The 27,363-nt window shown below is 58.3% G+C and overlaps 11 protein-coding genes across 11 annotated transcripts; 4 read left to right on the forward strand and 7 right to left on the reverse strand.

The window, feature by feature from the left end:
* Window positions 1-864: 864 nt before the first annotated feature.
* MYCTH_2125197 (uncharacterized protein) lies at window positions 865-1,250 on the reverse strand (the record flags this gene model as incomplete). Its single annotated transcript, XM_003661431.1, has 2 exons — window positions 865-976; window positions 1,063-1,250. 2 exons carry the CDS (start codon window positions 1,248-1,250, stop codon window positions 865-867), a joined length of 300 nt encoding a protein of 99 aa, XP_003661479.1.
* Window positions 1,251-1,783: 533 nt separating this feature from the next.
* Window positions 1,784-5,889, forward strand: MYCTH_2300935 (uncharacterized protein). Its single transcript, XM_003661432.1, has 4 exons — window positions 1,784-2,440; window positions 2,718-2,917; window positions 3,159-3,643; window positions 3,709-5,889. Exons 1-4 carry the CDS (start codon window positions 2,142-2,144, stop codon window positions 5,530-5,532), a joined length of 2,808 nt encoding a protein of 935 aa, XP_003661480.1. The 5' UTR covers window positions 1,784-2,141; the 3' UTR covers window positions 5,533-5,889.
* A 1,254-nt stretch (window positions 5,890-7,143) lies between these two features.
* Window positions 7,144-10,369, forward strand: MYCTH_2300938 (uncharacterized protein). The gene has a single exon (XM_003661433.1). The coding sequence runs from the start codon at window positions 7,416-7,418 to the stop codon at window positions 10,278-10,280; it is 2,865 nt and encodes a 954-aa protein (XP_003661481.1). The 5' UTR covers window positions 7,144-7,415; the 3' UTR covers window positions 10,281-10,369.
* A 608-nt stretch (window positions 10,370-10,977) lies between these two features.
* Window positions 10,978-12,254, reverse strand: MYCTH_100838 (uncharacterized protein; the record flags this gene model as incomplete). The annotated part of the gene is made up of 5 exons (XM_003661434.1): window positions 10,978-11,038; window positions 11,084-11,620; window positions 11,737-11,841; window positions 11,916-12,078; window positions 12,182-12,254. 5 exons carry the CDS (start codon window positions 12,252-12,254, stop codon window positions 10,978-10,980), a joined length of 939 nt encoding a protein of 312 aa, XP_003661482.1.
* Window positions 12,255-15,154: 2,900 nt separating this feature from the next.
* On the forward strand, window positions 15,155-18,149 carry MYCTH_2059579 (glycoside hydrolase family 3 protein; the record flags this gene model as incomplete). The annotated part of the gene is made up of 4 exons (XM_003661435.1): window positions 15,155-15,408; window positions 15,562-15,989; window positions 16,072-17,717; window positions 17,766-18,149. 4 exons carry the CDS (start codon window positions 15,155-15,157, stop codon window positions 18,147-18,149), a joined length of 2,712 nt encoding a protein of 903 aa, XP_003661483.1.
* An 898-nt stretch (window positions 18,150-19,047) lies between these two features.
* Window positions 19,048-20,522, reverse strand: MYCTH_2300943 (uncharacterized protein). The gene is made up of 4 exons (XM_003661436.1): window positions 20,093-20,522; window positions 19,775-20,016; window positions 19,328-19,703; window positions 19,048-19,247 (listed from the first exon to the last, which is right to left on the reverse strand). Exons 1-4 carry the CDS (start codon window positions 20,436-20,438, stop codon window positions 19,180-19,182), a joined length of 1,032 nt encoding a protein of 343 aa, XP_003661484.1. The 5' UTR covers window positions 20,439-20,522; the 3' UTR covers window positions 19,048-19,179.
* Window positions 20,523-20,649: 127 nt separating this feature from the next.
* Window positions 20,650-21,834, reverse strand: MYCTH_2300945 (uncharacterized protein). Its single transcript, XM_003661437.1, has 2 exons — window positions 21,544-21,834; window positions 20,650-21,460 (listed from the first exon to the last, which is right to left on the reverse strand). Exons 1-2 carry the CDS (start codon window positions 21,654-21,656, stop codon window positions 21,106-21,108), a joined length of 468 nt encoding a protein of 155 aa, XP_003661485.1. The 5' UTR covers window positions 21,657-21,834; the 3' UTR covers window positions 20,650-21,105.
* A 24-nt stretch (window positions 21,835-21,858) lies between these two features.
* On the reverse strand, window positions 21,859-23,618 carry MYCTH_2300946 (uncharacterized protein). Its single transcript, XM_003661438.1, has 3 exons — window positions 23,526-23,618; window positions 22,536-23,465; window positions 21,859-22,484 (listed from the first exon to the last, which is right to left on the reverse strand). The coding sequence occupies exons 1-3, from the start codon at window positions 23,538-23,540 to the stop codon at window positions 22,044-22,046; spliced, it is 1,386 nt and encodes a 461-aa protein (XP_003661486.1). The 5' UTR covers window positions 23,541-23,618; the 3' UTR covers window positions 21,859-22,043.
* A 171-nt stretch (window positions 23,619-23,789) lies between these two features.
* Window positions 23,790-24,297, reverse strand: MYCTH_2300949 (uncharacterized protein). The gene is made up of 2 exons (XM_003661439.1): window positions 24,166-24,297; window positions 23,790-24,115 (listed from the first exon to the last, which is right to left on the reverse strand). The coding sequence occupies exons 1-2, from the start codon at window positions 24,241-24,243 to the stop codon at window positions 24,032-24,034; spliced, it is 162 nt and encodes a 53-aa protein (XP_003661487.1). The 5' UTR covers window positions 24,244-24,297; the 3' UTR covers window positions 23,790-24,031.
* Window positions 24,298-24,765: 468 nt separating this feature from the next.
* MYCTH_79440 (uncharacterized protein) lies at window positions 24,766-25,621 on the forward strand. The gene is made up of 4 exons (XM_003661440.1): window positions 24,766-24,861; window positions 24,931-24,964; window positions 25,039-25,167; window positions 25,237-25,621. The coding sequence occupies exons 1-4, from the start codon at window positions 24,832-24,834 to the stop codon at window positions 25,284-25,286; spliced, it is 243 nt and encodes an 80-aa protein (XP_003661488.1). The 5' UTR covers window positions 24,766-24,831; the 3' UTR covers window positions 25,287-25,621.
* Window positions 25,622-25,984: 363 nt separating this feature from the next.
* Window positions 25,985-26,239, reverse strand: MYCTH_2032845 (uncharacterized protein; the record flags this gene model as incomplete). The annotated part of the gene is made up of 1 exon (XM_003661441.1): window positions 25,985-26,239. A coding segment is annotated over one exon (255 nt), but the record flags the coding sequence as incomplete, so codon positions are not given.
* Window positions 26,240-27,363: the final 1,124 nt, after the last annotated feature.

Raw genomic sequence — 27,363 nt, forward strand, 5'->3', positions numbered from 1 at the left:
CTCCCCCCGACGAAAAACGTCCAGGGTACGGAGTACTCGAGTTCTTCATGCATGTACTGTGCACGTACCAACCCCGATCGATCATCGACTTCAGCTCCGAGTCTTGCCGACCTCCCTTCCCGGTTTGGCAATTTCGCAGCAGTCGTGTTGCAGCGTCGGCCATTGACGCCGCGTTGCTCCTTGGTAAGTCAACCAGCAATCCTGAGGAAGAGTTTCTGAGGAGGTAAGTCGCAACTCTCTTGAGGTCGGGACCAACTGCGGCCCAACGGGCGGGCAGCGGGAAGGATGAGGTTTGTTGCACGGCGGGCAGAGAGCTCTTGCAGAGTTCGGGCCAACGGCCGGGCTGTGATTCGCCCCTTTCGCCCTTTCGCCTCAACACGCAAGCACACGACCGTTTCACCGACATCACCTGCCGAGCCTGCGCCTTTTGAATCCCTACGCCCTGGGAGATGCGGGTATGCGCGCTTTTTTCCCTCTCTTCTAGAAATGCAATCTGTAATCAATTGGCCCCTCCCCGGGTGACGGGACAACGTCTGCTAACTACCTGCTGGCTTGTCTCGCTCAGTTGCTCTCCCTCTCTACAGACCTTGAAATGAAGGTTTTGTTTGGTCCGTTTTTGGCTGACATGTGCCTTGTTGATCGCCCGGCACCGAACACGGGGCAACGTACACGGGAGTCCTGATCAAATGCTTTTGCCCCGTTTCCGCCCATCCTACACAAGAAGGTGGCCGACCGGGCTCCTCTCGTCCAAAAGATGGACATCCAAAGACCGGAGCAAGTGTCCTGGCCGATCCTCGCCTCCGCTGCGCAACCCCTGGCTCCTTAAGAGCTGGCGAACTGGGCCCGGGTCGCGACAGCGGGAGTTCACACGTGTGGTCGCGGCTCGGCGATGAGGCGAGGGGCGCTGATTGGCTTCTCCACACGCCGCTTGGCAGAATGAGGCATGGAGCGCTTCTTCCCCACAGCGAGGACGGTTCTGCGGGGCTCGCGAGGAATGACAGCGTTAGCGTTTACTATGGGGGGAGAAAGTTGTTCACTTGGCTTTGTGCTTGCCCCAATCACAAGACGGGAGGAAATGAGCCAGTTATTTTTGTTGTTTTTTTGTGCGGGCCTGCGCTGCCCGCATTGTGCAATGGGGGCCCGTGCCCGAGCCAGGGGTCGGATGAAAGGCTCGATTCGTCTCTTGCGCCTTGCTGGCTGACAATCCTGAATTCCCTCGTGATGCATGCGAGGGCCTCTTGGCGGGGCATGGTGCGTGTAACTGTGCAAGGGCTAAGTAGCCTCAACCAAAGTTGATGTGGTGTATCTACGTTATTCCTACCTACCAAGTCGCTAGGTACACAGTAGATACCTTAGGTGCTTACCGCAGTTCCTTTAGGGCCAATTGGGGCTCGAGCGCCCTCTCGTCATCATCGCAATCGTCCCTGACATCGGCGGAGGGGCCAGGAGAGCAAAGACGGAGACTCACAGGTCATGACGAAGGTCACTGCGTGTTTCAAGTAGCGTGTATCTCTCGCCGGCGAGCCCCAGTCTGCTTGCCACCAAGGAGAGCCGTTTACCGCTGTCGACCAGCTCGTTGCTGTTTTGTGGGTGGCCTACTATGGTAGGCCCAAGGTACCCACGCTTCCCCAAACAGGACATCCATGTCCCCAGACTTGGCCATCGAGGTGTCGCTATCGCCCCCAGGGCTCCATCCTAACGCTGCGGGTACGTATCGCGTTCGCGAGGCCTGTGACTGTCCCGTCTGGGGAATTTGCCATGGCTCGATATAATGCTGGGTCCCCCCTCCCCTTTCCTCCCCACCAAGGGACTCATGCCAATCGTCTTACTACCAAATACAAACCGAGTCCCCTGTGACACCTTGAGGTCTTTCCCACTGCTTGTTCTCCTTTGCATCGTCGAAAGCAAAGTAAAGGTCCTCACGAACTTGGCATTGGACACCCACGGATACACGTCAAGCACGCTTTGGAGCCGCTTCACATAGGAACCTACCCACATACCCGCAACCACCCACCCGTCGACTCCGCTCGAAGCTCTCGCCGCAAGATCCGGGTTCAAATCTTCGACAGGACGGCATCGCTAGGCCGCGGCCGCAGTTTCGAGACCAATTCTATGTTCGTCGACCTACGAGCACGCCCATAATGTCTGACCACGGGGATTCACCGTCACCACGGTCGTCCTCGGGCCCAGCGGGCTCCGTGTCACCACCCCCGGCGCCTGCTACGGCACCAACCTCAACGGCAAGCACTGAGACGGCAGCCTCGCCCAAGAAGCGCATGTCAGGATCGACAGAAGGCAAAGTCACGAAACGGCGGGCGGCCCGGGCCTGCGTATCGTGTAGGGCCCGCAAGGTACGCTGCGATGTGGTTGAGGGTGCGCCCTGCGGCAATTGCCGCTGGGACGACGTGGAATGTATTGTCCAGGAGAGCCGCAGGCGAAAGTAAGTTTGATCTTCCGGGTCTCCAATTGGTGCTTCCCCGAAACCAGCAACAGCAATTCTCGTTTGCCCACGTTTTTGTTTGACTCGGCCGGGGGAAGAGGAAGAATCTACGACATGTTTTCTTGCTTTCCTTCTTCTATTCTTTCTTGTTCTACGTTCTCTCCTTCCGTGTGTCAAATTGCGTCATTTTGGGATGCAAAAAGGGCACAACACACAACGAGAAGCAAGAACAGGCCTGGCTGACCACAGGCGCCCCTGCCCGTTTCGCTCTTTCCAGAAAGAATCTCCCATACAACTGCGGCCCGGCAGCAGTGGGGGCGCGTGCTGGAACTGCCGAGGCACTTCGCACGAAGAGCATTGGCGCCGCTCCCCCGGTCATCACCGCCAATCTCACGAAGCCAGCATTTGCTCCGAACGGGTCCTTCTCTCTCCCCCTGAATGGGGTCGACGGTGGACAGGCGGCCGGCGGTCTGCTCTGTAAGTTGTTCAGGTCTTGGGGCTCCCCCAGTTTCCGCCGCAATCCTGCAATGTCGCATCCCTTCCCCGCCCCATGTTTCTCCGGCGTGACCCACCAGAACCCAAGAATCACATGTCAGAGGAGAGTCGTGGCACAAGACGAGCAGGAGGAAGGACAGACAACGAGAACAAAGATGGCCGAGAAAAAAATTCATTGGCTTGTGATTCGAAACATGTTGCGCTGACATCTGACATCTGATAGACCAACAGACCCCTGGCGGGTTCGGCACCCCGGGGTCCGCGGCGGCATCGGCGGCCCTGACGGGGTTTCCTCCGGTGGCCCCGGGAATTGCGGCCTCTCCAGCGCTGCTGCACCCTCTCCTCAGGACTGCCTTCGAGCAGGCCAGCGAATGGCCGGCCTTCATCAAGCCCTTCCCGGACCGCGTGCTTGCGGAGGACCGGCAGTATCTGGCTCAGAAGCAGGTCTTCTCGCTGCCGTCCCTTCCTCTGCAAAACGCCCTAATTGCGGCTTTCATCGAGTATGTGTATCCGTACATGCCGCTCCTGGAGCTCCATGATTTTCTCAGGGTGGTCAACGACCGGTCCGGCGCCTCGGGCAAGATCAGCCTGTTCTTGTACCATGCTGTCATGTTCTCCGCAACAGCTTTTGTGGACGAGACTCTGCTGAAGGATGCCGGTTACGCGAGCCGGAGGGACGCAAGGAGGGCCTTTTTCTCCAGGACAAGGGTAAGTGGTAGCATGATAGCTGGGAGAGACACTAAACGGAGTCGGCCGTGTTGACAAGACGTTAGCTCCTCTACGACTTCGACTACGAGACGGATCGCCTGATCTTGGTCCAGGGCTTGCTGCTCATGACGTACTGGTACGAGACGCCGGATGACCAGAAAGACACCTGGCACTGGATGGGCGTGGCCATTTCGCTGGCCCACACCATCGGCCTCCACCGCGACCCGGCCAAGACGCCCATGATCCCGCGGAAGCAGAAGCTGTGGAAGCGCGTTTGGTGGTCCTGCCTCATGCGGGACCGCCTGGTCGCGCTCGGCATGCGCCGTCCGACCCGGATCAAGAGCGAAGATTTCGACGTGCCCCCGTTGAACGAGGATGATTTCGATATCGACCCCCTTCCGGCGGAGAACACCCTGCTGGGGCCTGAGTGCGCCCTGATCCGCGACGTCGGAATGCAACGCGAGCTCGCCGTCATGTGCATCGAGAAGGCCAAGCTGTGCATGCTCATCGGCGACATGCTCAGGGTGCAATACTCGGTCCTCAGTCGCAGCGGCGTGCGGCCCGAGCACACCATCAACAGCACCCACATGTTGCTCCCTAACAAGAATCCCGAGAACATGCAAGAAGTCGAAAAGGTCGACCAGAACCTGCGGGACTGGTTCGCCGGCCTGCCTGAGCCTTGCCGGTACCGCCCGCTCGATTCCGTCACCATCACCGATGCCAACAAGGTCATCGCCGTGCAGCGCAACCTCCTCCACATGATCTACCACACCACCGTCTCGGCCCTGCACCGCCCGCTCTTCCTTCCGGCCTCGCCCACCGAAGGGCCCCGGACCCCGGTCGAAGTGCAGGAAACGGCCCGGAAGCGCGTGCGCGAGGCGGCCGAGCATATCACTCGCATGGCCGCCGAGATGCGCCAGCACAGCCTCGACCGGTTCCTGCCGACGACCGGCGTGACCGTCATCCTGCCGGCCATGATTGTGCACATGCTCGACACCAAGAGCCTCGACCCGGACACCCGCGCCAATGCCGTGCGGGGCCTGAAGGAGTGTCTCGTGGTGATGACCAACCTGCGGAACATCTATGCAGCGGCAGATTTCGCGACCGGATTCCTGGATGCGTTGCTGCGGAAGGGTATGCTGGGCCAGGCCCCCCAACCTCAACCGCCGCAGCCGACACCGCCGTTGGTGGCCATGCCGGGAGCGCGGCCGGGCAAGATACTCAACCGCGTCCTGGCGCCGGCGCTGAATCTCGTCCCCGAGCGCCCGTCGACGCCGCCCCCGGAGAACGTGTTTCTCAATCTGAGGACGGCCAGCAACAACAATAACGCTAATAATAACAATAACGGCACCACCGCCAGCAGCCTCTTCCCCCCGCAGAGCCATCACGGCCCCATCGCCACGACACAAGCCTTTATGCCCAACGTATCAGATGACGCCGGCGACCCGTCCGCCCTCGCTGCCGCCGTCGGCGCGACCACGCCGCCGCATACCGACAGCGAAGATGTAGACATGGACGTGGACGTGTCCATGGCGGATGAGGTCATGGGCAACGGCGGCAGTAGTAGCAGCAACGGCGGCACCGGGCTCGACTTTACCGCCGGCACTCCTGCTGGTCTGGGAGGTACGAGTGGCGACAGCACCGCGCCCGGCCTGTTGGCTGGTGCGGGCGCCGGTGCGGGGGCGGGCGCGGGGGGCAACAACTTTGATTTTGACCAGTGGCTGCAGTTCCCTGCCGAGGGCGGGCTCAGCACCTCGGACGACTCGTTCATGGGAGGCATGTTTTCGGCCGGGCCCGGGGATCACCCTCATCAGGCCGGGTTGGAGATGGGCGGTGGCGAGGGGGCCATCGAGCAGTGGATGAGCTTGCCCGAGGGGATTAGCCACTAACGAGTGGACTCGGTTATTATCCTGCCCGATGAAGGGTTTGGTCTGATCAAGGCTTCTTTCATAGCCTCGTCTTCCTCTGCTTTCTTCTGCCCTGGGGCTTCTTCTCTTTTGGTTTCGCTGGCTAGCAAAGTTTCATGATCCATGATATGAGCCAGGCGGGTTGGATTATGGGAGAGAACGGCGTCGTAAGGTTTTTTTTTATTCCGTCGCCCTTCGACGAATGAATTTGCCAAGAATCCTCATATGGTTATGGACCGGGTTGGAATTGGAAGGCAAAAAGCTCGAATAGGTATATCCAATGTTTTACGGAGTAGAGCGGCTAATGATGATTAAATATGTCAACTAAACAAGCTACACTGCGTTCATATTAATTGGGTTGAACACTGAGTACATACCACCATGCCTGTTTCCACTGGTACGGCTGGTAAGGTAATGAGGAAGGGAAGGGAACGTGAAAGAGCGTCCAGGGAAAGGAAGGGCCTTGAAAACCAGGGAAAGAACAACTGGGTTACGCGCGACCAATTCCTGGGCGCGAAATACCTTGGAGATGAGGTAGTTACCAATCGCCTGCTACAGCCAACTACCTAGCTAAGGTAGGTTGTATACCTTAGACAAACACTAGTGCATTTACCCTGGAATATGCACATATAGTCGCAGCCTACACTACGGAGCGAGTCGCCCGACTCTCTCACTTGGATTCTAATCCTGGCTCCCTCGTTGGAGCAGATTGTCGTGTGCTCCTCCTCGCCCGTCGCGAGATCGGTTGCCCGGCCAGCCGTGTGAGACCCGATAGCTCCGGAACACGAAAAGCAAGTGGATTCTGGTGCAGTCTGCTTAGTTATCGTGGAGTTTACCCTCGTCATTTGCTCGGTTGGCGGAGCATCGTAATTTGAGGTTCGACATGGGCCAGTATGGCCCGTGAGGCCCTTGTTCTCTCTTCCACCATGACGCGCCTTAGCGCGTTTTGACGGCCCCAAGTATTTGCTATCACCCAGCCACCCAAATTTCGCAGCGCAGTTGTTAGGGGGCCCCATGCTGCATCGCCTCTTTGGGATAGCAAGCGGCTAGCCAATATGCCAAAACAGTTCTAGCTCAGCGCCGAGACTGCTTTCCGAAATTCTAATCTCCCCAGAGGTCGATCCGGGCGACGCCAGATCCCCGTCAGATCCCCGTCCACGCCCGCGTTCCTTTAATGAGGCTTTCGCTCCTCGTTTCGAGCCCCGTCTCGCCTTTCTTTTTGTGCCTCTCTTTTTTGAACAAACAACAACATAACCGATTTTGCCTTGCCGTGTCGCACGGCGTGACTCTCGTTTATCTCTTTTTTCGACTCCAAATCTGACCGACTCGGCCACCGCTAATTGCTGCGGTTCCGTCGTTTCCCGTCTCTCTCTCTCTACGAGTACCGTGCTGCATCAACTATCCGTATTGCTGCTGCACTTGCTTTACATACGTCGCACTTATTTGCAACGCTCGTTTGACGTTTCACGGTGCCCGACCTTCCGGCACCTGCTCGCCTCATTCTTTCTTGATCCCGTCAGCTGCACCTACCCGCAAGCTCGGACACCACGCCTTACGTTCCAGCTTGTCGCCCGTAGTTGTGTCATCTCGTCAGCGAATCAAGTATCTGCGGGCCAAGCGTGGGGAAGCAACCAGCGGACGCTTCAAAGGCCGCCGCGCAGCGAATCACAGCAGGCTCCCAGCTTCGCCCAACGCCGTCATCGTCTTTTTTTTTCCTTTACCGACTATGGGAACCTCCGGGAAGCTGCTCTCTACTGTTTCGTCAGGCTCATAGGGAAAAACAAGGCCATTATGTTGGGCGGTGCCCGTCCCCTCGACCAACTGATCACCAACGACACCAGCTTGCACAACCACCTACAACAGCCATGAACGAGTCGCCGTCCGCCCGGACTCCCGGGCTCTCTGCTCCCTCCCGGGGCCGCCGGCTCCGGTCAACGTCCGAATCATCACCCACCCGCCAACGGAACACCGACGACCTTCTTTCGAACCTTACCCCGCGGACCGTGGTCGACGCCTTCCGGAACCCCTCGGGAAGCCTGAAGGCCTGCATAGAGGCAGCGACCCCAGCCGAGCAGGCCTTCGCGCTGAGGGTCGCAATTGCCTCGAACACCATCCACGAATGGCTAAGCGAGCTCTCCTCCTGGCCATGGCCGGCTGGCGGGGGCTCTGCGGGCTTTGAGATGCCCGCAGACAAGAGGAAAGCGATTCCGGGGCTCGGCACATCCCAGGCCTCGGATCAAGAATACAACGGAAGCCTCCCGGCGGCCGACGTTGCGAGATACGAAAAACGAATTGACGAAATCGCACAGGGGCTGGAGGAGCTCAATATCGAAGAGATCAAGAGCCAGGTCCTAAACAACCACATCTTGCCTTTATCGCGCCCGGGAACCCCCGTCATTGACTCGGGCCGCTCCGCGATGTCGCTCTCCAGCATTACAAGGCTCGGCGATTTGACCGCCCTGGTCACCGCCACCACACTCCAAGCCCTGCCGGAACTTTCCCGGCTTACCAAGCTGATGAATGCTTGGAGCCTTCGGCTCCTGGTGCTGCGAAAGATACCGGTCTTCCTGGCCTCAGTGTCAGACGCTGAGGCGGCGCTGCAGTCTGGCTGGAATGCGCTCGGCCCTGACAGGCGTATTCAGAGCGGAAGCACGGGTGCGCCATCTGCGGTGTCGCCTCTGGATGATTTGGAGGTGATGAAGTCCGTTATCGGACAGAAAGTTGCCAAGGCCGGTCGCGACCTGGATGCCATGCTAGACATCCTGGAAGGACAGCCCGATACGCTGCCAGAGGACTGGATCGACCGAGTGGATACGCTGGAGCATGGCTACGGCGAATGGACTGTGGCCTGCGACAGGAAGATGAAGCAGACCGATCTGATTAGCTCGATAGTGCAGGCCGCTCCGGCGACGGGCGCCTCCGTACCGCCTCAGCATTCGGAAGCGGATAGAAGCGGCCCGTCGGTTGCCGCCAACAAGTCCCTTGCGTCAGACTCCCTGGAACGGGAACAGACACAGGTACCAGAGGGAGAGCGGCCGCCCGACGGTGCACAGAAACCGGACTCGAGACCCGACGTCTCCCCGCCGGTCATCAAGATTCAATCAACCACCGAAGACCAGGCGCAGACGCCGGAGGACGACTACCCGAATACCGACAGTGAACTTGTGCAGAGCGCATCTGACGGCTCGAGTGGTGCGGGGCCCCACACTGTGCTCGCGTCGGAGCCGTCGAAGGCCCATCACAACCATGGAGCAAGACCCGAGGACGCCCCTGGGTCTTCGTTCAGCTCCGATTCTGAGCTGTGGGACATCTCAGGGCACGGTGCGCCCCAACCAGCCCAGAGCGGTAGACGCGCTAGCGGCGTCTCGGAATCTTCGACGGTTTTAAACGAAGCGCCCAGCATGTTCATGGATTCCTTTTCCAGTGACCTGCTCGACCAAGGAGTTTCGGACTCCTTTGATCATGGGCGCGTGGACCAGGAGGAGGGTCCCAATCGGTCACTATTGTCGACCAGATCACGGTCGGTAAGCTTCAATGACCATCCCACGGTCACAGAGCTGCCGAGCTTCCCCAGCCCTCCAGGCACTCCGACGACATCAACAACCCTGGATGATGACGACGCAACGGAACCAGGCACACCGTCCGAAAGGCAGATGCCAGGCATGGACGACCAACTTCAACAACAAATCAGCGAGATTCTGGAATCAGTGCCGGCTAAGATCCGGCTGACCGCAGAGCCTCCCGCCGTCAATCTCAACCCACCAGACTTTAAAATGCCAACGGCGCGCAGGAGCTCCAGGTCGGACGCAATCCCGCGCACCCAGTCCAACGGGTCCATGCGGTCCGTCTACTCCCGCTCTGCGACGCCCTCGTTCACTCTGGCGCCTGCCAGAAACTCGCGTCCTCGTCACCAGCGCGACAACAGAGAAATCAAGGTCTATCACCTCTCCCGTTCCAACGGCGAGGCGCTAATCAAACTCTTCATCCGCTGCGTGGGCGAACACGGAGAGCGCGTCATGGTCCGCGTGGGTGGCGGCTGGGCCGACCTTGGGGAGTACCTCAAAGAATACGCAAGCCACCACCTCCGGCGCTCCGCTGGCGCCGCCACCGACGGTAAGGTCGAGGTCAGAGACATCCCGCGCACCGGTTCGGTGCGCCCCCCTGACGCCACCCCGCCCAGCCGCCCGGCCTCGGCTATGGACGCGCACTCGCCCGTCTCGCCGCTGAAAGTGCGCAAGACCAGACGCTCGCCGACAGTTAATTCGGACGAGCAAAACCACCAGCAGCTACCGGCGGCAATCCGGCCCAAGACACCCCTCGCAAACCTGGGCAGGCTGGATGCGACCCCGCCCTCGGATGCGTCCTCGTCGATGCGCTCGCGCTCCAGCTCACGCATCAGCTGGGAAGAGGACGACGGTACGTTCGCACTAGGCATGGCGGGGCCCCGCGCCAAGCAGATCGAAATGAGCGAGGAAAGCAGAGCGTGGGTGGAGAGCATCAAGGAGAAGGTGCGCATTGCGAGTAGCGAGCGAAAGCCGCCGCCGCCGCCGCCGCCTTCTTCTTCTTTCTCGTCTGTACCGTCCGTGGCCGGTGCCGAGGGAGGTGCAGCGGCAGGCGGTGTCAAGGGCTTGGAGGCGAGCTTGATGGACCGTGGAGACGGGAGTGGTAGAACTACGTTCGGGGAGTTGGGGAAGGTGGGGAGTACAAAGAGGCTGTTTAAACGGGGTTGATTGCGGTTCTTTTTGGGGTCCCATATGTTTTTTCTCTCTTCCTTCTCTTTTATTCATTTCTCGTCCTTTTTTGTGCGGAGTATTGGCCTCGGCTACCTGTGGCGCATGGGTTTGGGTCAGGTCGGCATCATCAATTCTGGCCCGGGGAAACGGGACCGGCGCGGCATTTAGGATGACATGGCATGGCATGGCATGGCATGGCAGGGGTACTATCCGGTGTGGCATGTCGGGCTATGGCGCTGTATTAAAGGTACATACAATTCCCTTTGTATCACGAGGGAGTGGGCTTGTGAGAGTATGGTTTTGATACCCCTTGGGAACGGGGACTCTTGAGGTAAATAGAAGAAGTCCCTGAGGACTGGTTTCTCCGTTAAATGACCTCTTCTTGTACGACGCCCATATCTCGGACCAGCGGGTATTTATTTATTAGTTTATCTGCCTTTTCTTCCATCAGTTCTTGGGAGAGGTCACTTCGAGCCCAACGCTCTCGACTGAGTGTTACTTAATGGAGGCCGGAGTTTGTGGAGCCTGGGTAGGAGGCAACTGGCTGATTACGGAAGGAAATGAAGGAGATGCTGAGATGACTTGTGCTTCCCTCCCTCCCTCCCTCCCTCCCCCTTCCCTTTCTTTTTTAACGAACGGCCTTTTTCTTCTCTCCCTCCTTTTCGCCATAATGGCCGCACTGCTTGTGCTCCGACTATGGCTGTCCCTGGGCGTTCAGGTTGGCCGCCAACTTGACGTCCATTTCGGCGTACCGGCTCAGGGTGCGCTCGAGTTCCGGATCGTCGAAGCCGTCGAACGACGAGATCTCTTGGGCGCAGCCACTCAGGTTCTGGAAGTACCAGCCGTGAGCGGACGTGTCTAAGCCCGCGGTCCCGCCGTTGCAGTCGGTGTTGGAGTAACCGGGGCAGTATCTGATTTCGTCGATCGACACGACGTCCTTGTCGTCCGGGTCGATCCAGTACTCGGGGCTCGTGTGCCTGTAGTTGAGGCACAACGGGGGCAGCCGCGGGACGGGGTCGTCGGCGTGCGTGACGCGGTACTCGGCCCCCGGCTGCCTGGTGACGAAGTCGGCGAACGCCTCGTTGCCGACCCGCGGGGAGCCGTACGTGTACAGGTCCGCCTGGAAGCCGGCGCGGCGGACGTGGGCGGCCGTGACGGTCGCGACGGCGCCGCCCAGCGAGTGGCCCGTCACGGCGATCCTGTAGCTCGGGTGGGCGGCCGCGGCGGCGGTCAGGCCGTTCAGTACCTCGTTGGCCACCTCTTCCCAGGCTCTGTCGAAACCGGTATGTACGAGGCAGTCGTCGGTGAGGTTGCACGGACGCTGGATGATGTCGAAGCTGCGGAGGTCATTTGTCAGAAGATGGCCGATGGAGGCGAGGCATGGAGGAGGGATGGAGGCGAGGCATGGAGGAGGGGGGATAGAGGGGGTTGTGCTCGGGCCCGTTGTTCTTACTCGGTAATCCAGTTCTGGATCGAGCTGGAGCCCCTGAAGGAGACGACAATCCTCTCGTCAACAGGGTCCAGGCCTATGAAGCCCCAGATATCTGTCTCGGGACCGCTGTCGTAGTTATGGTATTAGACAATAGTACGGTACGGCGGGGCACAAAAAGGGGCGCCGGGAGAAGAACATACATGAACGAGGCGACAACGGTGGCGTTGTGGGACGCGAACCTGGAGCACAGGGTCGGATTGCAGATGACGGGCTGGTTCGGGGCCTGGTTTCCGTTGCAGGCGGCGGCTGCGGCCCATTGGACGTACAGCTCGAGCTCGTTCAGCTGCTCCTCGGTGATGGCAGCTTGATTCTTGTCAGTCAGGCGCGCACTCTCTCCCCCCCCCCCTCTTCTATCTCTCCCCCTCTCTCTCACACACACAACCGTCCTCTCGGGGGCACGACATACCTTGTCTTCCCCACAAGCTTGGTGCTCCGAGGGCGACGGAAGCCAGCGGGAGGAAGGTGAGGAGGCTCTTCATGGCGGATCGCTCAGAATGTGGAAAAAGGCTCGATATCACGGCAAGAGTGCTGAGAAAGTGGTGCTCAGAGATGACGACGGCGACGACTCCTCTCTGCTTTATCCTCTCTCTCTCTCTCTCTCTCTCCTTCGGAACGAAGATAGAAGGGAGTACTGGACCTCGTGGACCACGTCTACACACGATCCGAGGCCAGTGACTAGCCGTACGGCGCGGCGGTACCGGCATCTTATACTACGCCGCCTGCGCCGTGGGGCTATGAGCGGGCACCGGGGCGCTTAGGAGGCTGGCACCGTCGGCGCCGTCTCCGGAGCGATCGTCACGGGGAACGAGAGAGCGATCACAAAACCCTGATGCGACGTGTGACGAGCTCACCAATGCGGATGGCTCGCCCACGTTGTAGCAGGCGGTGTGGGGGGGAGGGGGTGTTTTCTTGATTTGTCCCACGAGTCCATCAAATGTTGTTTCGCTTTTCTTTCCTCTCCCCTTCCCTCTCCCCCTCCCCCCTCCCTCTTCCGCCGCCCTCCGCGGCCGAGGAAGCCGGGCTGGCACCGTTTCGAGAAAAAGTAAAGGGAAGAAGAAAAACAAGTGGCGGCGCGGGATGACCCATGTTTCAATGCCGCAACTGGTCACGGACGTATCTAAAGTCAGTGTACCCATGTACTGTATTTACAAGTAGGTCCTGCTGGCGCATGTACCGTGCAATTAACCTGGCGCCAGGAGCATCGGGCGGTGTTGGGCGGCTGACACGTTGTGGCCGACATTGCTTGATGGTTCTGCTTGACAGACCCCGATCGGCGACAGTTCGTTTTCGTTTTCCACTTCTCGGGTTCTCTCTGCGACGATGCAAACACTGCAAGTTATGCCGAGCCGGATGGCGCCGCCAAATTCGGCGTAGTGAACGGCTCCGTTGCCATCTCCCGAGCCGCACTGCAGGTCACGATCGAGGAACGAGAGCCGAGTTTTGGGCTTGGTGCCCGCGTTGGGTTACTTGGTCGGGTCCGCAGTACCGGGCTTCCCGAAAAGAAAGACGCGGGGTGCAGATCAGATAGCGTGGTGTAACGTACCAAATATGGTATCCACTTCACGTGTTACTACCTGACGCAGGACCCTCTAGTGTAAGGTAGCTCCTGTTACGTACATACCTCGAGACTCGTGTCTTTTTATCAGTGTAACAGACCACAGCACTTTTGCAATGCACTACACAGGGACCGAGTTACCTCGTAGAACTGCAAGTATGTATGTACTGTACAGTACAGTACATACACCCGTAACCCTCAACGGGATATGGAGAGGGTGGTGGGGGGGCGCTACCACGGTAGTGTAATCCGTACTGTAGGATGCAACGGGCAACTTTCAGCCCTGACCATGGAAGCGGCCTTCCTTTTTCGAGAACGCGCGGGCTGGCGCATCCGTCCGAGGCTGCTGTGGGACATGGGTTGGCGGCGAATCAAAGAACAGACCTCTCGGGGAAATTCTATTAGGGCAAGGCTTGCACCTTCCATACTGCGTAGTGTATGTTCGCAATCTCATGGTCTCGACTTTTTGCTTTTTTTATTACTTTTTTTGTGCAGACGAGTTTGCTGTCGCAAATCGCACAGACGATACAGACAGACGAACTCGACTTAATAGTGACTGACTGACAGACTGACTGACTGACAGAAAGACTGACAGATTGAATAACTGACGGACTAGCATACAGACAAACGTCTATTTACACAGACACAGCTCGACAGGCAGATGATACTTCCTACAGAAACCAACTGTCCCTGGACCTGACCAGGTGACCTCAAAAAAACCTGCTTTTAGTGTATGCGACAGTGCATTCGCCCATGACCGCTTTTGGCAATTGCCTTTCGCCCCGTTCACATGGAGTTCTTGGCTTACCACTCGCCATTCCACACCAGAGTACTCCATACGGAGTAGAGGGAAAGACGCAGCGCATGCGGAATACTCCACTATCTCGAGTGCTGCAACATGCGCCACATTCAATCGCTGGCCGAGCGGGCATGTACAGTACGCACCCTCGACGCAGTAGGCACGCTTTACATACGTTCCAGGATCCTGCTGTTTTTGCGATGGAGACATCAGGATCTTGTGTGATGCCCTGCAATGAGCATAGCACATGCCGTCGATTGCATAACAGTCCGGCTTCAAAATCAGAAATTCAAATGTTGCGGTGTACGGACCGGTATTGCAGTATGGACACACCCCGGCCCGACTCCGACCTCTGCAAATCGAAGGCCAAGGGAGGGGGAATGAAACCCTTCGGCCATCTGTTATCCCCAAAGGAGTGCTCTTCCCCCGCGTGAGCTGACGGTTTCCTGCGGTGGACGGAGCTAGTTTCGCATTCGCTCGGAGACAACAGCGAATGAGGAATCGCAGGCCGCGTCGTTTCTCTACGGATACATAAATTCGGCTTCATGGAAGAGGGAGAGAAGAGAAGGAGGGGTTGTGGGGGAAGCGACTGGAGCTCGGTTGCGCCCACGCGCTTTAAATGGCACCCCATTCTCCCCAGGACTACGGGAGTAGTTATACCGAACCAACACTACAAGCGTGGTCCCCTCCCGCCGATCCGCCGACTGCCATGTGCTTGGGTTAGCCCCTGCAAATCCCGGAGCCGAATGTAACGGTCCGCCCATTCGCGGGACGCCTGACCTAGTAGGGCGCTCCGGTCTCGACCTTGGTCAAGGGGGGGAGCAGGTCGTGAGAAGGGCCGAGTGAGATCGTCCCTTTAAGACGCGTCGAATGACTGGTCTTGTCGTCTTTGTCCTCCTGTTGGCGTGCGCCTGGTCTCTCAACCACAGCCGACCGGAATAGTTCAAATCGGCGGGCCTGCTTGCCTGCCTCCCTGTACTTCCTGTTTGACTTGGGAGCGCGAAGGTCTAGACGGCGCGGTCGAGATGGTTTACCGCGCGAGCGCCGTTTGGCTCTCGCTGGTTCTCAGCCTCTCTGCTCCCCCAACGCTCGCCCGTACCATTGGGCCGAGAGACAAGGTCCCAGAAGGATTCTATGCGGCTCCCTACTACCCCACGCCGCACGGCGGGTGGCTTGATTCGTGGAAGGATGCGTATGCAAAGGCCCACGCCTTGGTGTCTCGGATGACTTTGGCTGAGAAGACCAACATCACGTCTGGCGTCGGCATCTTCATGGGTATGTAGTAGAGACCCCCTGAATAAGGCGGCCCTCACCTCTCTCTTTATGTTCTTATCTCCAGCATCTCATGTCGCTAAAATGTTGTCCTCACAGGGTCGGTCCAAGAGCACGTTTCTCTTCCACGCCTTCATTTTGCTGACTAGGAGGTATGCAGGCCATGTGTGGGAAACACGGGAAGCGCCGACCGCCTGAGCTTCCCCCAGCTCTGCCTTCAAGACTCGGCGCTTGGGGTGGCATCCGCCGACAACGTCACCGCTTTCCCACCCGGCATCACCACCGGGGCGACGTGGGATAAGGCCCTGATGTACGCCCGCGGAGTTGCTATTGGCAGGGAGTTCCGCGGCAAGGGGGCCAACGTCCATCTCGGCCCCTCCGTTGGCCCCATTGGACGGAAGCCACTCGGCGGCCGGAACTGGGAAGGGTTCGGCGCCGACCCGGTGCTGCAGGCCAAGGCGGCCGCCTTGCACATTAAGGGCGTCCAGGAGCAGGGTGTTATCGCGACCGTCAAGCATCTGATCGGGAACGAGCAGGAGATGTTCCGCATGTACAACCCGTTCCAGCCCGGGTACAGCGCCAACATTGGTGAGAAGGACGGATTCCTCGGAGCGCCACCAGCTCCGCCGGCGTGCTCCCGTACAGCGCTGTGCTGACCAAAAGTTGCTAGACGACCGGACGCTCCATGAGTTGTACCTGTGGCCGTTCGCCGAGGCCGTCCACGCCGGCGTCGGCGCGGTCATGACCGCCTACAATGCCGTGAACGGGTCCGCCTCGTCGCAGAATAGCTACCTGATCAACGGCCTCCTCAAGGACGAGCTCGGCTTCCAGGGCATGGTCATGTCAGACTGGCTCAGTCACATCTCGGGCGTCGGCTCGGCTCTGGCCGGTCTCGACCTCAACATGCCGGGCGACACCAACGTCCCGCTCTTTGGCTTCAGCCTGTGGCAGTACGAGCTGACCAGGTCCGTCCTGAACGGCTCCGTGCCCCTAGATAGGCTGAATGACATGGCTACCCGGGTGGTGGCGGCCTGGTATAAGATGAGGCAGGACAAGGATTTCCCACGGCCCAACTTCTCGTCCAACACGCGGGACCGGAACGGGCTCCTGTACCCGGCCGCCATCTTCTCTCCCATCGGCCAGGTCAACTGGTTCGTTAACGTCCAGGAGGACCACTACAAGATCGCTCGCCAGGTCGCCCAGGATGCCATTACGCTCCTCAAGAACGACGGCAGCCTTCTGCCGCTGACGGGCTCGGGAAAGATCACCGTCTTCGGGACCGGCGCGCAGGTCAACCCCGCGGGGCCGAACGCCTGTCTGAACAGGGCGTGCAACAAGGGCACCCTCGGCATGGGCTGGGGCTCGGGCGTGGCCGACTACCCCTACTTCGACGACCCCATCACGGCCATCAGGAAGAGGGTCCCGGACGTCGAGTTCCACAACAGCGACGAGTTCCCGCTCTTCTTCACGGGCGAGGCGCCGGCCCCCGACGACGTCGCCGTCGTCTTCATCAGCTCGGACGCGGGCGAGAACAGCTTCACGGTCGAGAACAACCACGGCGACCGCGACGCGGACAAGCTGGCAGCCTGGCACGGCGGTGACGGGCTGGTCAAGAAGGTGGCCGACAAGTTCCCGAACGTGGTCGTCGTCGCCCACACGGTGGGGCCGCTCATCCTCGAGCCCTGGATCGACCACCCTTCCGTCAAGGCCGTCCTCTTCGCCCACCTCCCGGGCCAGGAGGCGGGCGAGTCGCTGGCCGGCGTCCTCTTCGGCGACGTGTCGCCGAGCGGTCACCTCCCCTACTCCATCACCCGGGCCGAGACCGACTACCCCGACAGCATCGCCAAGCTCAAGGGGTTCACCCTCGGCCAGGTCCAAGACACGTACTCGGAGGGGCTCTACATCGACTACCGCTGGCTCAACAAGCGCTCCATCAAGCCGCGTTTCGCCTTCGGCCACGGCCTCAGCTACACCACCTTCGCCTTCACCAACGCCACCATTCGCGCCGTCACCGCCCCCCTGGACCCCATCCCGCCGCCGCGGCCCTCCAAGCTGCCGACCCCGTCCTACCCGACCGACCTGCCCGCCGCCTCGGAGGCCTACTACCCGGACGGGTTCAAGCCCATCTGGCGCTATCTCTACTCGTGGCTGCCGAAGTCCGAGGCGGACGCCGCGTGGGCCATCGGCGCCACCGGCAAGCAGAAGTACGCTTACCCGGACGGGTACTCAACCACGCAGAAGCCCGGGCCGGCGGCGGGCGGGGGCGAGGGCGGCCACCCGGCGCTGTGGGACGTGGCGTGGGAGGTCGACGTGACGGTGACCAACGCGGCCGGCAGCGGCGCCAACATCAGCTCCGCGGCGGAGAAGAAGACGACGGGTGGTGTCGGCGGCCCCGGCGGGCTGCCCCGGTTCTTCCCCGGCCCGGCGCGGGCCTCGGTGCAGGCGTACGTGCAGTACCCGCCGGGCATCCCGTACGACACGCCGCCGGTGCAGCTGCGCGACTTTGAGAAGACGCCCCCCCTGGCGCCCGGCGAGAGCCAGACGGTCACGCTGCGGCTGACGCGCAAGGACGTCAGCGTCTGGGACGTCGAGCTGCAGAACTGGGTCGTCCCCGGGGCGACGCTCGGGGGAGGAGGGAAAGGCCCGGGCAGGTACACCATCTGGATCGGCGAGGCCAGTGATCAGCTGTTCCTGGCCTGTTATACGGATACCGGCAAGTGCGAGCAGGGGCTGGAGCCGCCCGTCTGAGAGGATCCCATAGTCAAGAATGTAAATACTGTTTGACAGGGAAGAGTTGGATGAAGGGAAGAACGCACATGTGTCGTAGTCGGCGGCTGTGGGGGGTAATATAATAATTAGGTCCACATTTAATAGCGGCAGCGTGGTTAATCATAGTAGTTATTCATAATACCTCCTTAAACCCCCTTTCAACGCCCAAAGGGAATGATTTGAGATGAACCACTGGCATGCCTGCCTAATTATAGATCCCAAGAAAGCTAAGCCATGGCTCCCACATAACTACAACAGAGAACGAAGCAGCCGTAATTGACCCTCCTTAGTCCTATAATTAGCCGGTGCGCGGAGTGCTGTTTGCTGATTGCATTCTTTGGCACGAAGCCGAATGCATAATTAACAGCCGACGTCGGTTCTAGTAGCATACCTTGACAGAGAGCTCCTATCTTTCGTTTGGTCTAAAGTGCTATAGACCGCGACCTGGATCGTAATACGGGTGCCTCTAGGCTCGAAGCTCGTCTACGGCTTCGAGGCAGGAAACTTTGCCGGAATGATAGATGCGTTATTGGTTGCTTGGGGTAAGGTGAGAGAGCAGACCCGACCTGTAAATGCCATTGAGGAGTGTGGTCAGATGGTGGAGGCTTGAGACGGACGATGCAAAGCTTGTCGGGGCGTACATAAAAAAACGGATATAATCCATCTATCTGCAACTCTGCATCACGAGCGCCTCCCGTAACGGTGACATGCTCACCCATAGGCAGGGGGCGCCGACAATGGAGCATTCGGCGACGAGGGCAGCCCTGCAGTTCTTAACCACCAACTCCGGAAGTCTTCCTCCACCCAAACGGCAAGCCGCCGAATGGCCGCACAGACCTGGTAACATCCGTACACGGTGTGCGTGTCGCCGATACTCATCCCCTCATATATCATGGTCTTTCCATCCCAGCGATGCGCAAAGTCCACTCGCCACATATTGCCGTAGACGTAGATGATGGGGAGGATGGGTAGTTGGTAGCCCGGGTCGTGGCCGAGGCGCTCGATGACCCTAGCAAGCTGTCGGAAGTGGGCGCGCACCCAGTTGGCGAGTTGCACGGAACCCTCGATCGGCTTGGCCTGAAGAGTTTTAGTCTCGATGCTGATAGCCAGCGGGGTCGGGGCGAAGTCGCTGAGGGTGAAGTGGGTGAGGTCGATACCCTCGCTTGCGAGGTCCGAGAGGCGCTCGGAGAGCCCGTCCCCTCCTCGTGCAGGCTGGAGGAAGATGCCGTAGTCCGCCTTGTTCTCCCTTAACGCAGGGTCGTCGTCGTGAAATGCCTTGAGCGTGTGGCAGAGCGTGATGTTCCGGAAGTCTACAGCATCTTGGCCCTCGAGAGCTTCCTCTAGGACACGGCAATGTACCAGATCGTTCCAAGCGGGCGTGTATTCCATCTTATCCTTGCACTTCCGACTGTTCCGACAAATCCTCCGCATCTGACGATGTACTGCCCTCAGCTCTTCTAGTCCGTCTCTCGCAGTGTAGAACCAGTCGGGGTGCGGCTGGTCGAAAATGCCTGCGTCGGCGCTCATGGATTCCTGTATTTAGGCAAGACGTCAGCCCTAGTCGCGGCGGGTGAAAGTGAGGAATAGAAATGCCTATATCTCACCCGAAAAATGTCGGGGATCAGAGATTGCCTGCCATCAGCGATCTTCTTCAGATCGAGAGCCAGGCTTTCCAACATAGCAGGGATCGACTTAAGTTCGGTAATGTTGACGCGGGCGATAGGCCAGTCGAGGGTGCGGCGAAGTGCGACCTCTTTCTTACGAGGGCTACTTCTTCCCGATCGCGATGTGCCATTGGTATCGGCGGTACTGGTGGATTGGACATCGCTTAGGGTCTGATCTCGACCTTGGATGCGGACGATCGTCAGCGCTAGCGCGGCAAGGCATGAAGGGAACCGGCATGCAGGAGGTTGATAACGTACAAAACTGTAGAGGACGCGGCGTCGTCTCTAGATCATCTAGGTCATCGTTGCGGAAGTCTATGCTAGCTTGGCGCTGTCGCTTGTTTGACTGCCGCGGCGTGACAACTAGCTCTGCGGTCGGCAACGAATCGGGTCCGTCAGGCATGATAATGGTCTGGCCGCCGGCCTTGATGACATGGTCGATCCAAGCCTCGACGGTCGCGTTCAGTTCGTGCTGTTGCTCTTGTTGCTGCGAGCGACTTCCCCGGTTTTCATCCACAGGCGAGTTAAATGGCCGACTCTGGGCGGAGGAAGGATGCCCTGTGCTGTGTGACAGCTGAGAGAGATGTGGCAGCTGGTGCGGCATGGGGTGAAAATTTGGGTCAAAGTGCGGAGGAGGAAGGCTCGACCCGTTGAGATGTTGCTGGTTACGGAAGTAACGGGCCAAGCGGTCGAAGAGGTGGCATAGCTCCCGATCAGAGAAGTTACCGTGTCGTATATGCTCGTATATGACCGCAATATATTTAACAGGACATAGCAATTTGCCAACCTTTGGACGACGGCCCTCGAGTTCGACGTGACGCTGAAAGCCCGCCTTCCCCGTGGCTTTGGTAGGTAATGAAAAGAAGGCTGCATAGCCCACACGGACTAGGCCGGCGTAGCGACTAGAAGCATGAATAATTCTCGCATGATTGAGAAGTCAAGTCTTGAAGCCCCGCTCTATATTCCCGTATAATACACTTTCATCAACACCCAAGGTATAATACATCACGGTCCTCCCTCCCGCAATCACCCCCGCCTGCTTTCCTTTGCCTCCCCCCCATGTTCGCTGGTTCGATCAGGTCTTGGCCTAGCCGATCGTCCCAATCACCCGACCGTCCACTTGTCGTTTGAGCAAGTCCCGATCTCGGTTTTCCATCACATCACCGCTATGACGACCTGCCCGCAAACTATCCCCCGTCTCCTTGCACTTCTCCCTGCCTCCCTTTGTCGCGACGTCTCTAGCCAAACAGGCGAAAAGGGACCCCGGCGCCTCAGCCGTGGCTGAGCTTCTTCCTCCCCTTGGCCATCCTCCGCTTGAGAATGTTGCGCCCGGTGCGCGACCGCTTGCGCGCCAAGAAGCCGTGGCGGCGCTTCTGGATCAGTCGCGAGGCGCCCGACATGGTCGGCCGCGGGCCGCACCGGATCTGGCTTCCGCACCCGGCCAGCGCCGGATGCGACGTGACGGAAGACTTGGCCACGACGTCCAGGACCTCGCCCGTTGGCGTGCTCGCCAGCATCGTCGCCGCCGTCGTCGTCGTCGAGGGTGTGCTATTGATGTTGGGTGCGCGGAAGATCGGGGAAGGGGCGGCGAGGGTCGGTCGGAGGGATGGGAGGTGCGAGAAGGTGCTAAAATGGCGAGGACAAGGGAGCCGGTGGGTTAGCTGGTTGAGCCATTGGGGGTGGGGGAGACCTGCAGAGGTGGTACCTACCGAGCAGTGGTCGACTTCGTCGGCGCCGGAAGACGACGAGGAAGTAGCTGAGCGGTGACACGCCGCAACGCCCCTTGAAGAAGAAGAGGGGGCTGTAGGCTCACCGACGGCATCGTGCCGTACTTCGGGGCTCGCTTCCGGCAGCTGGGAGATCAAGCTAACTCTCGTTTGCGCTGTCGTGGTGTGCCTCTCCCGCGTTAAGTCAGTCCAGAGTTTTGGTGTGGTTCGGTGCACGGCCGGTTGAATGCCGAGAGCAAGGCTTTCGGAGCTGGCAATGGCTGGCAAAAACTGGCAGGGTTGTTCAGAGAGCTCGGGGTTAGGGTTATACATGTCAATCGCACTCCGTGTCATCGTTCCCTCCAACTCTTGATCTGGAATTCGCCCTGGGCGCCTCGTTGTTGATGTTACAAGAGGTCTAATACAGTATTGCACTTCACTATCCTAGCTCGTCTGACCCGGAATGCCAACAACTTTACACCCGCTCTCCTTGTGCTGCTTGTTCACAACTCATCCCTGCCAGTTGCAGTTGCAATACCCTCCTTGTCCTCCGTCTTGTCACCGCCCTTCGCTTCTACCTTCTCTGTGGGCTGCCAGTTTAACGCCTTCAACCGCTCCGTCAGGATCGGGTGCGAGAAGTGATAGCTGGCAAACATCCAGTCGGCATCCATGGTGCTGAGGTTCTGAATTTGCAACTTGATCAGGGAGCGCGCCAGCTGGATGTTGTACCCGAGCTTGTTGGCAAAAGCGTCAGCCTGGAATTCGAAGCGGCGGCTCAAGATGTTCATCAACAGCTTGATAACATTGTCCAAGGGACCAAGAATATCCGAGAAGAGGAGGAACCCGATGATGATGGGGTGCTGGTTGGAAAAGCCAAAATCCGCATAGAGAGAGTTGTTGTTGACAAAGACCGAGAACAGAGCAAAGATGTAGAAGAAGTGCGCCTGTATCAGTTAGCATGCTTCTGCCTACGAGTTGGTGACGGGGTGCCTAACCTGAGAGATACCAAACAATTTGGTGGTGTGGCCCAGGCTCCAATGGCCAAGCTCGTGGGCAAGCACGGCAACAACCTCGTCGTTCTCGCTCTTTTCAATCAAGGTATCGTAAATAACGATGTGCTTCTTCCAAGGCAAGCCAAAGAAGTACGCATTGCTGTGAGCGCTACGCTTGCTACCGTCAATGACGTACAGCTCATGCAGCGGGAACTTCAGCTTCTTGGCCAGGTCCTCCACGTCCGTCTTGAGCTTGCCCTCCTCCAACGGAGAGAGCTTGTTGAAGAGCGGCAAGATGGCGATCGGATAGATGGTGATCATGAAAACCTGCAGAGCGGCGCCAAACAACCAGAGATAGTAGAAGAACTGACTACCGGTCTTCTTGATGATGGAGAGGAAGCCGGCGAGGATGGGAGGAGCAAGAACAAAGGCCAGGATGTTGGTCTTGATCAGATCGCTGATGAACAGTTTGGGTGTCTGCTTGTTGAAGCCGAACTTCTCTTCCAGGACGAACGTGTTGTAGATGCTAGATGGCAGCGAGAGGATCTGCTGGATCACAATGAACGCTAGGATGAAGACGATCGAGTGAGAGATCTCGCCAGTGAAGCGCGCCGGGGCAAAGCGGAGAAGAAGACTGCCTGTCCATGACCAGAGTTTCGGGAGAACGTCAAAGTGGTAGAATGCGAGGTTTTGAAGCTGTCCGTAAAGTCCGTTGACGCCGGTGAACTTAGCCTTGGCCCGCCCGTATGCCTGGCTCTTGTCGAAGACTTCCTGTGACACCTCGTGTTCAAGCACTTTGGGCGGCTTCGTCTTTTGCAGAACCTTGTACTGACGGTAGCCAAGGAACGCTTCGAAGACGTATTGTCCGATGGAGAAGCCTATGATCAGCTTCTTCCACGGAAACAGCGGGCGGTCCAAGAACCGCGCAAGGCGCTATGCGACGGGAGGGGTCAATTGAAGATAATTAATGCGGGATCCGGAAGAAGGGCATACCTGCAGAAAATCCATCGTGCTCAGAGATGCCGCGACTGTCCAACTGCCGCGGATCTGTCGTCGACGACGGGTTGAGAATTGGCAACTCCGAAAGAAGGGGCAAGCTGTCCTTGCATCGGATAACGGCCTGAGTCCTGCCCTGCGAGCCGCTTATCGAAAGCATGGCTCTGATTGGCCAACGCCCCTCCGGGTCCCCGCGTTACCGAATTTGTTCTCAACCTGATCTACGGAGTACTATGTACAGAGGACTCCGTATACATGTAACAACTCTGTTGCCAGCTGCATAACGGTTGCTCATAGTGGGAACGATCATACAGAAACGGTTTGCATCGCTACCTACATCTCAGTCGGTTGCTTAACCTATCCAGTGTACATACATACAAGCATGCACGTAAGTGTAGCTCAACGCTGGCTATTCCGTTCCCTGCTTGGCGACAGAGCGCCTTGTAAATTTACCAGGGCCCAGAAACAGATCGATTTACATCCCAGGCACACACCCGCATTTCCTAATTTCTCGAGATTCTCATATTTGCCTGCACTCTCTCCAGTAGCTGTTGCCGAGTATCCGAACTTTGAGGATGAAGGTTGCGCTGGGCAAGAAGTCAGCGTCCATAAAGCGCGGTAACGCCAAGCAACGTACGGCAGCTAGCCATCTTCGAAGCTCTTCTGTTGTCCACCTTTCGGGATCCCCTTTGGGATCCGGTTCCTGGGGAAACATATCGCCTCCCCAGATAGCCCACACCGCAGCACCTGCTACCAAACCGGTAAAAGCTTCGGGGGGTTAACAGACGGCTAGAAAGAGACATGTTGTACAAGCGTACCAAGAAACGCGTTCTAAGTGAAAGTGTTAGTGGAGGACGGCTACAGATCGACATGACAGTAAGAAACTCGCCTTCGACCTCAACGCTCGGTCGAGTGGCGTCGGCATTTTCGTTGCTGTGAATGTCTGAAGTCTGATAGTAAAACTACTCATGAAGAGCAATAAGAAAATCAGAATACAATTGAACAACATCCCAAGACGCCGAGATATTCTTGAAGCGCTAGATGCCAACATGTACACTACGGATTCTATCCATCACCTGGTTGGACGGGCGAGAGGTTGACGCCACAGGCCGCGTCACACAGCCACTGGAAGCTATGGCCAACCAGACCCCTGCCCCTCGTCAAACCCATGAGATGCAACTTGTCGGGGTGCCACCCCACACCAGGAGAGCCCACAGAAAATAATTTCGTGAAATCCAATCCCCCGACCTTGAAATCGAGAACCCCTTCGAGCAGAACAGGATCCTCGACACAGCCAGCCAAAATGCCTCAGGAAATCGGCGACATCAAGAAGGTGCGGACCGTTTTATTGGCGTTTTTTTGTGGATATAGTCCGGACGGCGTGCTGACGTTTTTGCCTTAGTTCATCGAGATCTGCCGGCGGAAGGACGCCTCCTGTACGTTGCATGCGAGATGGCCGACGAGCTAGGAATTGGTGCAGGGAATCACTGACCGTGGTGTTTGTATGCAGCCGCCCGGATCAAGAAGAACCCCAAGACCCAGCAGATCAAGTTCAAGGTCCGCTGCCAGAGGTTCCTCTACACCCTGGTTCTGAAGGACTCTGAGAAGGCCGAGAAGCTTAAGCAGAGCCTGCCGCCCAGTAGGTTTCCATGAGGACAAGAGCGATGTGAGGTACATCTGCTGATCGACATTTTCTCCCTCGCAACAGACCTCCAGATTAAGGACGTCCCCAAGAGGAACAAGCGGAGCTCGTCATGAGTTAACGGGCCCTGAAGGGGGAATGCTGGTCTGGCTTTGAGCGCGGGTGTTGGCATGATGGAAGTATACCTATGCATTTGCCGGTTCGGGTCGAACTGAGCTCACAAACGGCGTCTCGGAACGGGGACTGAAAGGAACTGGTGCTCTGCTTGCTATGCCTAGCCCTTGAAGGGGCGATGTAGTCGGCGAGGTCGCCCAGAAATGAATCGCATTCATCGGCCAAGGCCCAAGCTCATACTCAACATTCCTCCTGCAAGACCCTGGACTGAGCGAGCCGGCTATTCCAACGAGATCCGCCTATAGTGCTTCAGATCAACACGCGCAGTCAGGTCCCGAATCTCACCATATCTAGCAAACCCTTCCGACTCGGCGAAACCAATGTGCCTCTCAACGCTCTCCCAGCCGCAAACGAGCACGAACTCTTCCTCCTCTGCACCTTCCTCAACGTCCTCCCGCCAGCCGAACCGCACCATGTCCCGGCCGGCATAGCTCTCCAGAATCCCCTTGACTTCCATGAATTTAGCCTCAAACCTCCCCCTAGCTTCACGGAGGACAAGCATCCTCTCCATGCTGATTACCGAACTCTCCTGCAACCTGGCATCGCCGGCACCGCCAAAGATCTCACCGCTGACATGAAACAACACCGTATCCCCCGGGATAATACTCTTCTCCTCGCCCAGCCGGCTCATGACGATCTGGTTCTCCTCGCTGCGGATCCAGTCCCAATGGGCGGCCACCGAGTCCCATTTCGCGGTGGTCATCAGCCAGGAGGGATCCTCGACCTGGGGAAACCAGAGGGCGGCCCGGTCGACAGCGGACGAAGGGAGCGCGGGGAAGGCTTTCGCGTGCCAGGCATCTTGCAAGCGCGTGGCTGCGGCAAGGCTGGCCCGGATCGAATCCGGCAGGTGAGGGGAGGGGGTGGTCAGGTGGAGGAGGGCGAATTCGGTGACGGGCATCTTCTGTACTCTGCTCACAAACAAGTCAAGAAACGTGCTGGCGGGAGTGACTTTGCCGCTATCTGACGTCCGAAATGTGTGACCGGAGAAGGGGAAGTACAATCGTTTTTGAACGTTGCTGTCGACGGTAGGCAGCAGGGCAGATGACGTGGGTTGGCTTTCGCCTCCGTCGCTGTTCTCAATTGAGAGTCCGAACGTTGCAGAAACCCGTAGGTGTAACTTTGATATCGACACCCGTCAGCGTGCTTCATTGTACGGTTGCTCAGTGTATACTCCGTCCGTCCTCGTCAACATAATTTGAACCGTACTTTCAGCTAGGCCATGCCGGAATTCACACGGTCACCGGACCGGCAGGGCGTCGGTGTCAAGGCGGAACTTGAAACGCACAAGCCCGGCTTGCTTGACGACCCCCATGCCCCCTCGCAATCGCGGACAGCCTTAGGATGCAACTATGTTAGCGTGGTCATACTGGACACACTAGGCCCGCGGGGAGAAATCATGTACGGATTACGGAATAACTAACGACAAGCAAGGAGCTTGGACCGAGACAGAAGCACACAGCAAGAGATCGGCGGATCAAGGCTGTTTGATTGGGCCCCCGCCGCTTCTCTGGCTTGTCACCAACGCCAAAATGAAGCATTTCGTGACATACGTCTATGAGGCGCTCGAGTCCGAAGCTGAAATTGGCCGCTGCTGACAATTCGGACGGCAACCACTGGGCAGTTCTGTGAGAGCTTCCCTGCTGCAAAGACCACTAACTACGGAGCTAGTGTAGCCTGCCCCGGCTTGAATCGGCCCTTGCTTGGTCTCTCCCAGCTAGCCAGAAATGCCCACCGGTGCCAATCAGCAGCCTCCGAGATTCCAGAACAATTCATTGAATGTAACCCCGTGGACAGATCCATGAGAGCTACAACAAACAACCCCTGTTGCCCCTGTTCGTCATCGTTGGGGGGCGCAGTGCCGCAGCGCGTTTGGCGACTTTTTTCCTCGTTCGACAGCTTCTCCCCGGAAGCACCACTTTGAGCTCCTTTGTCGCGCCCTTCAATTAGATGCCAACTGCCCGTGCCGTGGCCGACCACAAGCTCGACAACAACTGCTGCAAAGGCTGCACCACTACTTCG

This window comes from Thermothelomyces thermophilus, chromosome 2 (assembly GCF_000226095.1).
Source record: "Thermothelomyces thermophilus ATCC 42464 chromosome 2, complete sequence".
Lineage (NCBI taxonomy): Eukaryota > Fungi > Ascomycota > Sordariomycetes > Sordariales > Chaetomiaceae > Thermothelomyces > Thermothelomyces thermophilus.

Coding starts and splice junctions, on each gene's coding strand:
- MYCTH_79440 (XM_003661440.1), top strand. CDS start 24,832: ATGCCTCAGGAAATCGGCGACATCAAGAAG. Junction 24,965..25,038: donor CCGGCGGAAGGACGCCTCCT/GTACGTTGCATG, acceptor GTTTGTATGCAG/CCGCCCGGATCAAGAAGAAC. Junction 25,168..25,236: donor TAAGCAGAGCCTGCCGCCCA/GTAGGTTTCCAT, acceptor CCCTCGCAACAG/ACCTCCAGATTAAGGACGTC.
- MYCTH_2300945 (XM_003661437.1), bottom strand. CDS start 21,656: ATGCCGTCGGTGAGCCTACAGCCCCCTCTTCTTCTTCAAGGGGCGTTG. Junction 21,461..21,543: donor ACGAAGTCGACCACTGCTCG/GTAGGTACCACC, acceptor TCGCCATTTTAG/CACCTTCTCGCACCTCCCAT.
- MYCTH_2300938 (XM_003661433.1), top strand. CDS start 7,416: ATGAACGAGTCGCCGTCCGCCCGGACTCCCGGGCTCTCTGCTCCCTCC.
- MYCTH_2300949 (XM_003661439.1), bottom strand. CDS start 24,243: ATGTTTCCCCAGGAACCGGATCCCAAAGGGGATCCCGAAAGGTGGACA. Junction 24,116..24,165: donor TTCGAAGATGGCTAGCTGCC/GTACGTTGCTTG, acceptor CTTCTTGCCCAG/CGCAACCTTCATCCTCAAAG.
- MYCTH_2300943 (XM_003661436.1), bottom strand. CDS start 20,438: ATGCCGCACCAGCTGCCACATCTCTCTCAGCTGTCACACAGCACAGGG. Junction 20,017..20,092: donor GCCGCGTCCTCTACAGTTTT/GTACGTTATCAA, acceptor TCCGCATCCAAG/GTCGAGATCAGACCCTAAGC. Junction 19,704..19,774: donor TGATCCCCGACATTTTTCGG/GTGAGATATAGG, acceptor GCCTAAATACAG/GAATCCATGAGCGCCGACGC.
- MYCTH_2300935 (XM_003661432.1), top strand. CDS start 2,142: ATGTCTGACCACGGGGATTCACCGTCACCACGGTCGTCCTCGGGCCCA. Junction 2,441..2,717: donor CAGGAGAGCCGCAGGCGAAA/GTAAGTTTGATC, acceptor CGCTCTTTCCAG/AAAGAATCTCCCATACAACT. Junction 2,918..3,158: donor GGCGGCCGGCGGTCTGCTCT/GTAAGTTGTTCA, acceptor GACATCTGATAG/ACCAACAGACCCCTGGCGGG.
- MYCTH_2300946 (XM_003661438.1), bottom strand. Junction 22,485..22,535: donor AATTGTTTGGTATCTCTCAG/GTTAGGCACCCC, acceptor TAACTGATACAG/GCGCACTTCTTCTACATCTT.